Source organism: Rattus norvegicus, chromosome 4 (genome assembly GCF_021556685.1).
Source record: "Rattus norvegicus strain SHRSP/BbbUtx chromosome 4, alternate assembly SHRSP_T2T, whole genome shotgun sequence".
NCBI lineage: Eukaryota > Metazoa > Chordata > Mammalia > Rodentia > Muridae > Rattus > Rattus norvegicus.
In genome coordinates this window covers 171483925-171500426 of record NC_141537.1, presented here as the reverse complement: position 1 = coordinate 171500426, position 16502 = coordinate 171483925, and the positions used below count along the sequence as shown (strand labels likewise).

The 16502-nt window shown below is 39.4% G+C and overlaps 1 protein-coding gene across 6 annotated transcripts in view; it reads right to left on the bottom strand.

The window, feature by feature from the left end:
• Positions 1–16502, bottom strand: part of Atf7ip (activating transcription factor 7 interacting protein) — an 85742-nt gene that overhangs the window by 61431 nt on the left and 7809 nt on the right. For 2 of the 6 annotated variants that reach the window (XM_087657751.1, XM_087657755.1), the window contains exon 1: positions 10006–10125. The exons of the other annotated variants lie outside the window; for them this stretch is intronic. In XM_087657751.1, the coding sequence (XP_087513877.1) occupies positions 10006–10022 (17 nt within the window). In that variant the 5' untranslated portion in view covers positions 10023–10125. Of the gene's footprint in view, positions 1–10005; positions 10126–16502 lie in introns of those variants that run through there. 6 annotated transcript variants of the gene reach the window in all.

Genomic DNA, 16502 nt, shown 5'->3' with positions numbered 1-16502 from the left:
ACACATGTTATCTGCTGCCACTGCACAGGCAGACTGCAGTTCCAGCTAGCTGGCGCCAGTAAGAACAATTTACATAAAGCAGACCTTTCTTCATTGCTGGGGAGAAAACCCTCACCATTAGTTCTCCAGCAGGCACTGACTGGTTCTAGAAGCCATCTAGCTAGTTTCCACTAAAAGAGTTCAATTCCCAGGAATAAAACAAAAGCAACTTCTAACATTTACATAACCAAAACTCAACTCCTGCCACATGAAACAATTTAATTCCCAATTTTTTTTAAATCCTTAGCTTACTTGGTCACAAACTAATAAATATATTATATTATATATAATTTAATATTTTCTAATTATACAATCATTAAAACCATAAATTATACCTCATTAAATAAAAGCTATCTTCATTCTTTTAATATACAACTGTTTTTTCAAGTTTTATTAATGAATAAATACAAATTTCTGAAAGCAAACTTGCTGTTAGCCACATTGACAATTCTCCGAATAAGATGCACATACCTATGTGCCATTATTAAGATGGTCAAGTAAATCAACATATTTACACCAACTAACATTACTAAAGTATGTTCTTTCCTCCTACCAAAACAAGGATATATTGAATTACAAATGTCAACGCCATAATTCCTGTCAAAATTATATGGCTGATTTATCATTTCCGTTAGCCAGGTCTTTGTGGGCAAGCATCAAGTCACCACCAATGACTGTGGGTCCCTTGGTTTCAACTATTTTTAGTTACCTTATGATTTACTGATAAAAATTCTACAACTCCATTTACTTGGACTTTACCCCACTTTAAAAGTATAAATGACCTAAGCTATAGTCAAATCCACAAACTACATTCAGATTAATAAACTAAAAAGTATGTAAAATGCTAGGGACGATCTCAAAATACATTTTTATTTTTAGATTTATTTTTATAATTTTAATACCTGTATGTATGTATTTTACATATGGGTAGGTCCATGTAAATGCTAGTTGTACAGAGGTCTGACATGTCAGATCCCTCTGGAACTAGAGCTGACGGCAGTTATGAGTCACCTGAGGTGGACGCCAGGAACTGCAAGAGCAGTAAGCACTCCCAGGTGCGGAGCCTTCTCCTCTGACCATGCTCTCTAGCTTTGTCCTTGTTTTTACCTCACTTAAGTTACCCTTTACATAAGCATGAGACTCTAAGCATGAATAAAGAAGTATTGTTGTATAAACAGTAAATGGGAATCTTCTGTTATGCAGACAACCGTGTTACCTGTGAAAGATAATAACTGAAAGGACATGGTAAGTTCTTCTGAGACAACCACATTGTCCTTCCAAGACCTGTCACCCTACCCACTCCACCCCAGCAGACAGCAAAATGACAGCAAACTACAAGGAGACTTCAGAGTCAGCCACACACTTAATACTGGGGAGAGGGGACACACAGCTCTGACACCAGCTTAGCTTCGGAGGCTTTAGTGTCTTAGTCACTGTTCTATCACTGTGAAGAGAGAGATGCCATGACCAAAGCGATGAATAAGACAAAGCATTCAATGGGGGCTTGCTTAACGTTTCAGAGGCTGAATTCATTATCATCACGGTGGGGAGAAGAGCAGCAGGCACAGTGCTGGAGAAGGAGCTGAGAGCTATGTCCTGATCCACAGGTAGAGAGGGAGGCGCTGAGCTTCCATGAGCTTTTGGATCCTCAAAGCCCACTCTCCTCAAGGCTTCCTCCAACAATGCCACACATCAAACAGAGCCACTCCCTGGTGACTAAGCATTCAAATATAAGAACCCATGGCCATTCTTATTCAAACCACCCATCCTGGTCCCTCGCCCCTATAGGCTTCTAGCCATATCATAAGGCAAAAACGCATTCAGTCCAACTTCAAAAATCACCATAGTCTATCACAGTCCCGATACTGTTTAAATGTCAAGTCTTCGAGACTGAAGGCCCGCTCTTAATCTTAACGTCCTGAAAATCAAAATCGAAAAGCGGATCACACACTTCCAACACATACTGGCACAGAATATACATTATCATTCCAAAGGGAGGAAGGAGAACATATGAGGAAATACTGGAGCAAATCATAACCAAAAACTAGCAGGGCAAACTCCAAATTCTGCATTTCCAACTCCTTTTACTGTTGTCGAGTCTGCAGCTCTCCTTGGCAGGTGTGCCAAGACTAGCATCTCCAGCATCTTTGGGTCTCCAACGCAAGCCAGGTTTTACCTTCACACCTTCATGCAATGGCCTCCCTAGGCCTCCATACAGGACACCCTCACACATGCCCAGCCTCAGATTTCCTTAGCACTACAGGGAGATTTCACAACCCTTTCTTGTATCATGAACTCTAATGCCAGAACTACATGGCTGAAGCTGCCAAAAAGTTATGCTGCTTGCTGGGGCTGGAACTTGGCATCCCTGTTCAAGAACACTTACATCAGCTTTCTGCCTTCCTTGCTGAAGTTTTTCTTTAATTCCTTTTCAAAAGTCAGAGAGTGATGTGGGTAAGATGCTGCCCTGAAGTCACCACTCCATTTAGCAACAGGTTTTTCTTTAAACTTTCTCTCTCCTTGAGCACAATACTCAGCTCCACCATTAATTACTTCACAGTGCTCCTTTCTCACCACAAACTGTAAGTGTATTTCCTTGTCCAGCTTGTTCCTTTACATTATAGATCTGCACATGAGGAGCCACTAGTGATCACACAACAAAACCAATAATACTAGAATGTCTTGAAATCTCCTCTTCAAAGGCCATTAATCCAAAATTCTTCATCCTCCGGCAGGTTTTTCAGACAAGGGCATTTTCTTGGCTAAAATATCACAAGAATGGTATCTAGGACTTACTAATATTCTTCCCTTCTTAAATCTTTCGGGGTGTGTGTGTGTGTGTGTGAGAGAGAGACAGAGGCAGAGACAGACAGAGACAGAGTGTCGAAGTTGTTCTCAGCACAGAGTCTGCCATGCTCCTCCCAGTATGGCTCATTAAGTCCCACTTAAAGCAGTCAAGTACTTACTAAGCCAAAGTCCTAAAGTCTTCCAAATTCCTCCAACAAGCAGCATGGTGAGGCCTATCACAGCAACACCTCCACACACACACCCCATACCAACTTCTATATTACTCATTTTTCTATTGCTGTGAAGAGACCATTGACCAAAGCAAAGCAACTCTTATAAAAGAAAGCCTTTAACTGGGGGCTTGCTTACCGTCTCTGGGTTTAATTCACTATCATGGTAGTGGGAAGTATAGCATGGCAGGCATGATCCAGAGACAGAGACTCTGGGCTTGGCATGGGCTTTAGGAATCTCAAAGCTCATCCCACTCATAACACACCTCCTCCAGCAAGTCACACTTAACTAATCTTTTCAAGTACTACCATTTCCTAGTAACTAAGCATTCAAATATATGAACCTACGGGGACCATTCTTATTCAAACCACCAGGTACAATGTATTTCATTTGAGCCCAGGTTGGCCTTAAACCCAGTATCAGAGGTTCTTGATCTATAGGTTTTGCCTTCTGGGAGTCCAAACACCCTTTTGCAGAGGTCATAGATCAGATATCCTCCGCATCAGATATTTACATTACAATAAATAACGTTACAGTTGGGGGTCACTACTCCATGGGGAACTGAGTTTTAAAAGAGTTGCAACATTAGGAAGGTTGAGGACTGCTGCACTAATCTTCTACCTCAGCTGTCAGGTGCTGGGGCCAGAGGTCTGTGATTCTGACTCCAGCCTCTCAGTTTTTAGGTTGTCTGCTCTCCCTCTTTGTACTTGGTTAAGCATCCAACTTTAAGTTTAATACAGCGTAAAATACAATGCAAATTATAAGCACTTATGTATTATTTTAATATCAAATGAGCTAATTAATCACTTGCAGTGAATTATCAGAATCAGCTCATCATTCCTGCCTATTGACAGTGCCAAAATAGAGGACTGGTGATCCTCTCACGGCCACTTCAGCCAACAGCAGCAGAGGAAGCAGAGGACTGACATCTTAGTTCCAGTGCACCAACACATGAATAGTTTTGAGGGATACAATGAAAAGAATTGCTTGACACAATTGAGAGACATCAAAATAAAATGAGCTTAAATTACATTTTATGAAAACTGGCAAAAATTAGTTTATCACACTGATTTTTAAAAATGTCTAGACCCTCTGACTTACAGCTTTTATACTATGGAGGACCAAGGCTAGGTCCTATAAAAAACAGTTCTTGGACCAAACGTTTATCTAATGTGATGATGGTTTGTATATGCTCAGCACAGGGAGTGGCACTATTAGGAGGTGTGGCCTGTTTGGAGTGGGTGTGGCCTTGTTGGAGTGGCTGTGTCACTGTGGGTGTGGGCTTTAAGACCCTCATCCTAGCTGCCTGGAAGCCAGAATTCTGCTAGTAGCCTTCAGATGAAGATGTAGAACCCCTCAGCTCTGCTTGCCCCATGCCTGACCGGATGCTACCATGTTCCTGCCTTGATAATAATGGGCTGAACCTCTGAACCTGTAAGCCAGCCCCAATTAAATGTTGTTATAAGAGTTGCCTTGGCCGTGTGTCTGTTCCCAGCAGTAAAATCCGAAGATACCCAGTCTACTCGCAAAGCCAGGACTCTTGTTTGACATTACCTTTTAGTCTTGCTAAATTGTCTAAGCCAGCCTCAAACTTAGAATCCTTTTACTCCAGGTGGTTAACATGTACTTTCTAATTCTTTAATCATTTCTAGTGGTCAAAAAACAGCACAAAGAGATGAAGCGATTTATCCTGAACTGAATAGCAGCAAGGGCGGGCGTGGCCTCTCCTGACATGTTTGTTAATGCCCCGCTATAACGCATGAACTTCCATGTCTGACAAAGAAGCACCACGGTCACAATTTTCCCAACTGCATTTGGCTTACTTCAGTGACAGGATGGATACACTCAGCAAATGCAGAACTCCCCAGACATCTCTCAAGTTAAATCTCCTCATTAAATTTATACTGCTGTGGTCAACTGATGTGGTTCTTGGTAGCTTCAATTCCAAACTATTATGAATCAACAACAAAACAAAAAAACCCCACTTTGTGAGAGTTCTAACTTGAACTATCTAAGCTCTCTGAACAGAAATTTTCTCCCCAGTCACTGTCTTTGGGCCGTGTGGGAACCAAAGTGGTCTACTTCCTGTACAAGATAGCAACTTCTTCATCCGTTACAGATTTCATTTTTATCTTGAAATCTGCTTCCAAAGGGTATTTTCCTTGGAGTTACCTGTCATTTTATGAATGTCAAGAAGCTGTTGGGTACGGTGGCATATGCCTAATCCCAGCTTCCAGAAGGCGGGAAGAGTTTGAGGCCAGCCTGGACTACACAATAAAACTATCACCCAAAGAAAGAAAGAAAAGAGGGAGGGAAGGAAGGAAGTAGGGAGGGAGGCAGACAGACAGACAGACAAGCAAGCACACCAAGCAAGCAAGCGAACTTGGCTGATGCTCTGGAAAATGTGGGTTCAAATCACTCCACTCACAGTAACATTCCATGTTCACACACAATCAAAGCCATTTTGACATCTGACATGGTTGTTAACTACTAAATGTAAAGAGAGATTTTTTCAAAGCTAACTGTATATTGGCTTTCGTTGTTATCTATGCAAGAAAAGTATTTTATCAAAAATATTTTCAATTTAGAAAAGTTCATATTAGAAAATTCATTATGCATTGTTTAGTTTGGGCAGAAAATTTTGACAAAATGTTACTTTATTTACCAAGCTGCACTTCTGGAATGTGATTTAGTCTGTCCTTCCTCCTCCACACCACTGTCAAAAACAGATGATAGCCAGTAATGTTTTTAAGACAGTGACGCCTTTAACAGAAGACAATCTCAGTCCCTTTATGCACTTGTAATGAGTAATCATCTCGCATTGAATCTTAGGCTGATGTTACTAACTCTACCACTTAAAAAACAAAAATCAAACAAACAAACAAAAAGAACCGGGATTGGAGATCCCTGGCTGCTCTTTAGGGACCCAGGTTTGAGTCCTAGCACTCACATGGCAGTGGACAACCATCTCTAACTCCAGATTCAAGGGATCCAGCATCCCTGTTCTGACCTCTGGGGACACTGCATGCATGTGGTATACAGACACAGACACAGACACCTGTACCCATAAAATGAAAGCAAACCTTAAAATACATTTCAATTAGAAAATCTGCTACCTAAAGTGTCATATCGTAAAGAATACACTTAATTTACATGTTAGATCTCCCTTAGGTTAGGTATAGTACAGCAGACTGTTTTCTTCTGGTTAGAAACTGTACTTTAGATATTTAAGGCTGTCAGCACTCCCATTAACTGAGTACAAAAAGGATTCTAGTGAAACTAGCTGCACAAGTGTCAGAGTGAAAAGGATGGGCTGGAGACATGTTTTATACTTGGTGCAGATGACTGTACAGAAAAACAAGCCTACCACTGCCCTATCTAGCAGCTTTTAAGAGGCAAGAAAATTGGATTTTTAGTCGTACCTGACATTAGATGTTAACTATAGAAATGGGCAGCGGTTAAAGAATAAAAATAAGTCTAGGCAGCTGTCAGTCTGTGGCCACTGAAAGAGAACTGTTCTTAAGGTCCTCATGTGCACCAAGCACAGAGCTTGGCCCTGGATTCAAGTCAGCTCTTGGAGAACCTTATTTTCCCCTTTTTCTTTCTTTTCTTTTTCTTTTTTAATAATATATTTAAGACTCAGCCAGACTACAGCTGAAGCATTTATGCTACGCTTCCAATTCTTTAATAGCAACATTCCATTCAGGATTTACTTATGAATATATTTCAGCATGAATTATGGGAGAAACTCCCCATCTTTTCCCCGACACTCTGATCTAGTCACACATGACAAGGGATGTGACTTGAGAAATAATAAACTAAAGAGATGGGGAGCCAATCAGTGTCAGAAAAGGGATTTGTATTTATGTGGGCACTCTTCATCAATGAACTTTCCATCCCAACATTTCCTTTTGAGACTTACGCTAATTCTTAAGAATAGCTTATTGGGGATTTAGCTCAGTGGTAGAGCGCTTGCCTAGCAAGCGCAAGGCCCTGGGTTCGGTCCCCAGCTCCAAAAAAAAGAAAAAGAAAAAGAAAAAAAAAAGATTAGCTTATGAGACAGGAAAACAGAGAAGGAGAAAAAGAAGAATGGACAATACATGGCCTCAAGAACTCAGTTCCCAGAATATAGACCACGCCCTCAATTAGCCAGCATAATGTCTAACCTGTAGTTCACAGAAAATTTGAGATCTATAACCAATGAAAAATAATCCAAAGTCTGCTTTCTGTTTCTAAGCTGTAAAAATGGGACAGCATGAAAACTTTTAGCAATAGCCTACATAGCCAGAGTTTAGAATTTCCTAATGCATAACTGATCATCTTATATAAAGTATGAGAGTAAATTGTACACTCAGCAACAGAAGGCAAAAAAATGTAAATGCCAGCATAAGCTGCTCCATCATTTCTACTTTATCAGTAGTTTCCTTCCATATTAAAAACCAAATGGCTGCCTTACATCATTTTATTCAAATACACCTATTTTAAATAGTACACGCCCCCTACCCCCATCCTTCTACCAAGATCCCAAGTGCTCAGACAGGAAAAGGACAGTGACAGAGATGGGAGCAGGTTCCCATTCCGGTCTCACTACTGAGCACAAGCTTACAGAAAGCAAGAGCCCACACCCACACTTGCACATGAGTGGATGATTTATATAAACTATCATTCAAATTATTAAAAATTCATAAGTCTACTTGAGTTTAAATTATAAAAAACTAATTATTTTATTTAAAAAAATATAAGCAAGAGCAAGAATAATTTAAATTCATGACAAGGCAGCAAAATTAAACTATTAAGTAGCAGCTCTGACGGTCCAGTGTAGACCTTCAAGAAAAATCAAAAAAGGAAGAAAAGTCGATGCATTTCAGAAGAATTTCAAACTGAATTCCATAATGCGTTAGAGGCTGAGTTCAGCATATAAGTCAACCAGATGTAGACACTAACATAAAATTCTAAAGGTCATATGTGATCTCATTTCATTAAGGTAATGTTAAACAAACACACTACCTTAGTAGTTATTAAATACACTTATGACAAGCAAATTGTATACATTTATTCTATAAAATAGGTACAAAATAGAACTTCATACAGAGCCTTTTAATATGTTGGGAGAGTAATTTTCTTCTCCTTCTGTCCCTCTTTCCTTCTCTCCCTCCCTCCCTCCTTTAATTTGCAAAATTTAATTTGCTGTTTTAGAAGTTGCTTTAGAGCCTCTAATTCTGGTAGGCTGAAGCAGGAAGATTACAAGTTCAAGGCCAGCCCAGGCCACAGAACAATGTTCAAAGCCCAGCTTATACTATATAAGACACTTTTTAAAAATATAGAAACAGAGGGGAAAAACGAAAACTGAAAAGTATAAAAGGTCACAAAAATAAAAATAAAATTTCCTCTATCAAACATATAGGGGCTGGTGAGATGGCTCAGTGGTTAAGAGCACCGACTGCTCTTCCAGAGGTCCTGAGTTCAAATCCCAGCAACCACATGGTGGCTCACAACCATCTGTAATGGAATCTGATGCCCTCTTCTGGTGTGTCTGAAGAAAGGAACAGTGAATATATATATATATATATATATATATATATATATCTTTAAAAAGCAGGGGCTGGGGATTTAGCTCAGTGGTAGAGCGCTTGCCTAGGAAGCGCAAGGCCCTGGGTTCAGTCCCCAGCTCCCGGGGGGAAAAAAAAAAAAAAAGAACCGAAAAGAACAAACATACAGAACTGTTCTCTATTATATTCATCAAGAACATATTTAAACTACTCCCTTGACACAGTAACAGGAATACATGACAGCATTCAAAAAATAATTTAGTAACTACTACAACTTAAGCAGTGCTTAAAATATAACTGTTCTTCTACCCAAATTATGCAAGTGGAACTTCATGTCCACTTCGGGGAGTGCACAGCAGCACAGGAGCCTGTGACCTAAGCACTGGTGAGTCAGGGGCTCAGGCAAGCCTCACCTACTCAGTAGGCCAGGGGCAAGCAACTGCAGGCCACGCTGAGATTGTGGCTCAAAAAAGAAGAAAAGAAAGAGAGAAAGAGAGAGGAGGAAGGGAGGGAGGGAGGGAGGGAGGGAGGGAGGGAGGGAGGGAGGGAGGGAGGGGAAGAGAAAGAGGATTATTCTCCCAATTTGCTAGGTAACCGTAAAATTGTATATTACAGTAGTTTAGCAAATATTTCTATTTTACAATGCTAAAAACCTTTTTCAAATTTACAATTTGAGTGTTAGCAGTTTTAAATAAATATAATAATGCCACTTAACTAAAACAATATTTATTCTAGCTCTCTAGGTATCAAATTGCATTAGATTTTTAAAAAAAAGTACAGAGGTCTTTACGTAAAACCATTCTGAAATTTAAAATCTAAATCCAAATGTCAATTCAAACAAAAAGCAACTTAAGGAAAATGATACTATAAATATAAATATATATAAATAAATATATATTTACTATAAATAGACAGCATGTGAGAAAGCACTGGAGCATATAGTACAGAAAACACAATATTATTTTTCTATGATTTATATAGCAAATTTCTGTTCTATGTATAAAACTACCATACAATACCTCATTTTAAAAGTCAGAAAATCTTTCTAAACAAGGCTAATTTATGGCTTCTTAAAAAATACCCAATACACTGTTTGAATTTCTACAAATATCTGATGAATTAATTATTAAATACACAAGGAACATTAAATTCCGCATGGATCAGAAAAGCACTACTGTGGTGATCAAATGTTCTGGCAATGACAACAAAATGGTGAGAAATCACAGGAATTTAACCTTTGACCTCACCATCCCAACACACTGTTTCTCTAATATAAGCTTACAAGTCTTAGTAAACAGTTCAACTTTTTCATAAGCGAATTCTCTTGCCTATACAAACCTGGTCATGTTCCAATGTTTTCTAATTGTGGTGTTAAAGACAAAAGCTTCCTGACTCTTACCTCAGATCCTGGTGCATGTGACAAGCCTCTTCACGGGCTTACTTGCTGCCTAAGCAGCTCCAGAGATTGGCTTAGCAGCCATTTTGAGACAGCTGCACAGTCTCAGTTGCACACAAGTGTAATTAAGATGGCTGCACTGTGCACTAAAGAACTCACACAGTGAAAACTCAGCCATGGATCAAAGAAAGCCCCTCCCACTTTGTCAGGCTGCAAGAACTGAACACAGATAGCTAATGCATATACTGCAACAAACAATGCAGCCACTTAGGACACAGAAAAGAAAAGAGAAGGCAGCAAGCCAGTTTTGCAACAAAATGCCTGTGAATCCGGACTTGCAGTACAGAGTCAGGGCACATTCCGATCCCAAACAACTTGAAATCCAGGCCATGTATTAGCAGTAACAGAGATAGAGCCAAATCACACAGAGCAAACACCAGGGAATTGCCTGAAAGAAAGCCTCCATTTCAGTCCAGAAAAAAAGGGAGGAGAAAGCCAAACCCTCGAACCCCACTCAAGACCCCTTTTTTCTTTTCACTTTTTCTTTTTTACCTTTAATTTAACACAGCCATCACAAGAAGAGTGCCAAATCTGTCTAAATCCTATATTCATTTGATCATGTTAATTTTAATTTCAAGCTACTTAAAATGTTCTGACAAAAATCTAAGCTTCAAACGTGCTCAATCTAGCAGAATGGTTTGAATTTACAACCACATTTTTTAATTGGAATGAGAGATACAGTCTTAAAAACTAAGGTGTCAACAAAGCACATTTTAGTAATGTCTCTTAAATTAAACATCCCTTTGTAGTCTGAATGGCACAAGCACACTCCCAGAGTACACAGAGCTACCAAGGCTTTGGTACTAGGAAAAAGCCAATGAAGATAGCAGACTGCCCGAAAGGAAACAGGAAGGCCAAAGGGCACAGCCCTCTTGGAAGTGGATAGGTGGATCAAGCCGCATCTGAGAACACTCCTAGCAAATTTGGCTTGGCAGAAGAAAGGCCCCAAGGCACCCAAAGGGTCTGTTCTGCCTCCCAGGCTCTCCCAGCTCTGGAGCTAGACTCCCCATTCTTCGCACACAGTGTTCTTCAAGCTGGGTTCTCTTGTGTTGTGCTATCTAAATGTTGGTATTTACGGTATAAGAGAGGTGACAGACATAAGACTGGCCAAAAGAGATGATAATTCACGTGCTTCATTATCTTATTCTACTTCTGTATACGCCTGATATATTACATAAGAAATTTGTTATTACTCAGTCTTGAAAGAGACATGATTTGCTTTTGCATGAGATGAACTGGATAATGTCTGTGAAAACTGTCCTGAAAGCTGTATCAGAAAACAAAACAGAAGTTACACGTGATCCAAGCCATGTCAAATTCCAGTCTGGAGAGCAAGCCTGGGCTTGGGGCATGCTCGTTCCGTGCTTCTGGTCACTTACTTTCTATTTTCTGAGACGATCTCACAAACCCTGAATCCACTGTACATTCAGGCTGCCCTCAAATTTGCAATCCCCTTGCATGTAGGCCCTGCCGGCTAGAACTGGCCAAGTCTCAGTAGCCTTACAACACTGTGGCTGGATGGTTAATGGACATAAACGTAATAGGGTGAGATGCTACAAGCAAGCAAAGCACAGCTGATCTGGTAAGCCTTAGAACACTAACTCTCAGTGGTTACTGATTCTAAGGACAGGCTTTACCACCAACCTGTGATACCCAAACAGGCTCAGAGACTTAAATAACAGTCACACTTTAATAAAGGCTGAAACGTAACTCAGCTGTACACTCAAGCACACGGCTCGAGCTACCTCTTTAGATACTGGTCCTCTCTCTCCTAATGAAAACAAAGGAGGATGGCGGCCTCACACCTTTTGTTCTGTGTCCCAGAAAAACAGCCAACTCAACAGATAAAGTCTATTCTGGATTCAACGGGTTTTGTTTGTTTGAGACAGAGTCTCACTCTTTAGGCCTAGACTAGCCTAAAACTTACAGTATTCCTCCTGCCTCTGCCTTCCAGAGTCCTGGAGTAACAGACATGAGCTAGAACACCCACCACTCAGAGTTATCACTGACAGTCCTCTCCTTCCACCACCCTTACCGTGTGTCCATCCCCGAACCTAGGACAGTTGCTTCAATAATTCCTATCTCCATGGCACTGACCACACCTCAACACTCTCTTCATATACTACTTAAATCAGAAACTGTACCTTAATCTGTCTTCCATTTGAAGATCATTTTTCCATTCAATAGTATAAAACTATCTCAACTTACATAGTACGATAAGATTCTCATTGTTTCTGACACAAAAACTGAGAAAATTGTGCATTTTGTGAACCTTTACTTGTAGTATCTCTTTCCTTCCTAATTTTCTCCTATAAGACTGCAGTCCAATGTGGTAAAGACACCTTTTATACAGAACATTCCCATTTTTAGTTTTGTGAAAAACTGCAGCATCTACTGTTTGCATAATAATTGAGTTCTAAAACAGCTATAGAAAGATTTCAACTTTGTATTCCCATTGTTATCACTTTGTTCTTGCTGCTGCTGCTGCTGCTGCTGCTGCTGCTGCTGCTGCTGCTGCTGCTGCTGTTGTGTGTATACACATGCAGAAGCACATATGCATGCCCATGACTTATGCATGGACATCAGAGGACTACTTCCAGGAGTCGGGTCTCTCCTTCCGAGAGTAGGAAGTAGGTTTCAGGGACAGACCTCAGGGCAGGCTTGTGCAGCACCCTATTTCTTAATTAGAATATAGCAGATTTCATTACAACATTTTCACATATAACTTAATTACTTTTTAAATTCTATTACTATTTCTAAGTCTAGCATGGCTTAACTTAATGTCACAGGTAATCTTTTAGGAAACTTTAGATGAGATCAGTTACAAAGCCACATCATTTATTTGTAAAAATAAATGACTTGGAAAGGATTTTAACTTTGGGTAACTAGGTCCACAACAATCTTACATTTCATCTCTCACAAGGACAAAGTAGCAAACGTTGTCACAGTCGTCTCATCTCAGTACAGCAGTGTGGCAAGCATGTGCCAACTACCATCTGTAGTCAGGACAGCTCTGCTCTGGAATCTGGTCTAATGAACTTGTAAATCATAAAGTCATATTACAGCGAATGTCAAGAGTCTAGCATCCCAAGTGCTACAATCACCAGCTTTCATATCCAGAGACTATAATCATTTGCAAGAATTACACAAGTACAATGAGAGAGGAGATTTATGAGTCAACTATTTTTTAATTTACCACATTAGTGAAATAACGTGTGTGTAAATTACTAAAAACTCCTTTTAAAAAGACATAAAAGGCTCTAGCATACAAACCAGACCAACGCTGCTGCTCCACTAGCTTTCCAGGGTTCTAACTCAAACAATGTAACTTTGTTTTCTCTCTTAGGTTACTGACCAAAATCCTAAACAAATCTAAACAGCTTGCTTGACACTCCACTTTCTCACCCCATCCCCCTTTTGAAGGCCCTGTCCCTCCCCCTGTAGCAATTACAGACTCAACCTACTTGCTTGCTTGGACCCAAATTCAAAGGACATGCATCTCCCTCAAGGCAACCTCCAGTAAAGTTTTTGCCAACATGCTCCACAACCTAGGTTTAATCCCTGGGCCCCACATGATAGACAGCAAGAATCAATTCCCTCAAATACCTCAATGTCCCTCCACACCCATGCAATGAATATCCACCCCATAAAATAGAATAAGCTTGTAACTTAAAAATAAATAAGATACAAACTAAAGATACTTAGCTCTCTACCGCTCACTCCGTTCCCTTAATTGTAGACAGGAAGGAGGTTTGTTTTTTGGGTTTTGGGTTTTTTGTGGTTGTTGTTGGTTTTGTTGTTTCATTGTTGGGTTTTTTTGTGTTTCTGTTTTGTTTTTTAGGTATTTTTGGTTTTGGTTTTAGTTTTGTTGTTGTTGTTGTTGTTGTTGTTGTTGTTGTTGTTGTTGTTGTTGTTTTAAGTACTTTTGTTTTTATTTTTCTGTACTTGGGATCAAACCCTTAACTTACCCATGTCAGGCAAGTACTCTACCATTGAGTTTTATTCCTAGCCAGTAATGATATTTTTTCCACGGCATAATTTTCTTTAAATAAAAGTAAGATGGGGCTCTACAGATGGCCAAAGCTATGGGGATCGGTAAGAACTCAGATGCCCTTATCAAAGAAACAGACCAGTGAACACTAGTCTTCCCTAAACCTAGCAAGGTCTGATTGGATCCCCAATTACAATGATAGTAGGAGGGTCAGCAACATTGTATTTTGTGTACCATTTACAAGGTATTGGATTCCAACTACAAAACAACAGTCAAAGAGAAAGAAAGAAAAAAAAGGGTGGAGGAGGAGGAAGAGGAGAAAGGAAAGAAAGAAAAGAGTAAAGAGAGAGTACCACAGAAAACTGACAAGAGTACAGACTGAAGAAACTCTTAATCCTCTTTCTCCATGAATCAGAACTTTATTATCCATGCATAAAAATGAAAATCTTTTGTGTGGAGACAGCAGTAAAATGATTGCCACAAATCTGGTTCAGCATCCATTTTGTGAGGCAGTGGGGGGCCTGTAACCCCAGGGCTGGGAGGTGGGCCTGTAACCCCAGGGCTGGGAAGCAGAGACAGGGCTTGGTAGCCTGCTAGTTGAATTGAATTAGAAAGCACCAGGTTCAATGAGAGACCCTATGTCAAAAGAAAATAAAAAGGTAAAAAGTGATTGATGACAGTGACATCTGCTAATCTAACCCTAACCCTAACCCATGTGGCCTCCACATGCAGTGTATGTTAATATGCACCCACACACATATATGTGTGCATATATACATGTGCACAAACTTACAAAAGGGGAAGCATAGAATCTGACCAATACAAAACCCAAGACACATATTTTGAGGAACTCACCAAAAATGACTCCCCAAAATCATATTAGAGAAAAGTTTAAATCTATTTAAATTTAGGTATTTCAACTGACTTCTATCTATCACATTACAATAAGCCCCCAAAAAAGGAACTTGATCAAAGCCTTTAACATGAGACAGAAAACAAATGCCAAAAGATAGAGTTAGCTATACATTACACATCAGGAAGAAAACTATAAAACCTATTATATGAAGGAAAAAAAGTTGCACTTTCCAGTCCAGAGAAGAATATGAAATGAAAAATAGAATTTAACATAAGAAATAAAAAATTTAGCCAGGTGGCAGTACTGTATGACTTTAATCCCATCACTCAGGGAGGCAGAGGCAGGCAGATGAAAAGGGGGATAAAAGAGAGAAAAGAAATGAAAAACTCAGTTAAAAAAACTGATGAACTTGAAGAAAGTTGCTTCAGCAAAAGACGAAGTGTAGAGAGAAAATGGAGTGTCTACACAAAAATTCAAAATGGAATGGCCAAATGACAGACAATATCACCAATGAAATTATTTAAGAACTTTCCAGTGTACACCACTAGTGAGCACTTGCTTCCTGTGTACAATCTTCCATTGCAAAACAAAGAAAAATGACTTCGATCTAAAGTTCTATACCCAGCCAAACTATCACAAGCATTAAAATACTGAATATTTTTCTGACATAGATGATCTTTAAAATTCACAAAAATATCTCACATGTTCTGTCTAAAAATAAAATACAAAATTTACTACATACTATAGTTTCCTCCTCCTCAGAGACTAAATAAGTCAATCAAAATATGTGGCATCTGGGAAACATGAGTCCTACAAGAAAAAGAAACCTCCATAATATTGAACAAAAATTAAAATTAAATACAAGAGAGGCCAGAGAAACTTGTGATGTAAACAAGTCATTACTCTCATGAATTACCATCTGTATCAAGGGACTAGGTCAGAATTTTCATGTTATTATTAATACAAAGCAGACAACTTTGTGAAAGTACTATTTAAGGTTGATAAAATTATTCAAAATTATCTTGTAGATAATAAGCTAAATTATCAGAAACATCTTAAGACTAGTTCTGTAGAAACAGTGTTCAAAATGATTAAACTGAATAAGGGGGTCTGTCTCTGTCTCTCTGTTTCTCTCTGTCTCTGTCTCTCTCTCTCTTCCTTTTGGGTGGGAAGCAGAAGCTAGCCCATGCTACAGGCTATGTGTGGAGGTCAGAGGGCAATCTGCAGGAGTCAAGTCTTCCCTTCCTCTTTGTGGGACCTAGGAATTGAACTCATGTGAGCAGGCTTGGTAGCAGTCAGCTGTATCTACTGGGGTATCTCACAGACCCTCTCTTACTTTTTATAAGTCAGTTTATATGTTTTCAGTAAGAGACTTATGTTGGTGGCATACTGGTGAACATCTTCAATAATAATACACTTTCTAGACTAGCAAATAGAATTACTAATGGGAAAAAGCTGACTTTTTTTCACCATGAAGAGATTCACTGTAAACCCATGACCATAATAATCATGTGGATTGTTTAGTCTTTTGTTGGCCCTAAAAACCAGACTCTCATACAAAAAAATCATAAATAATTAACTTTTCTAAATGTA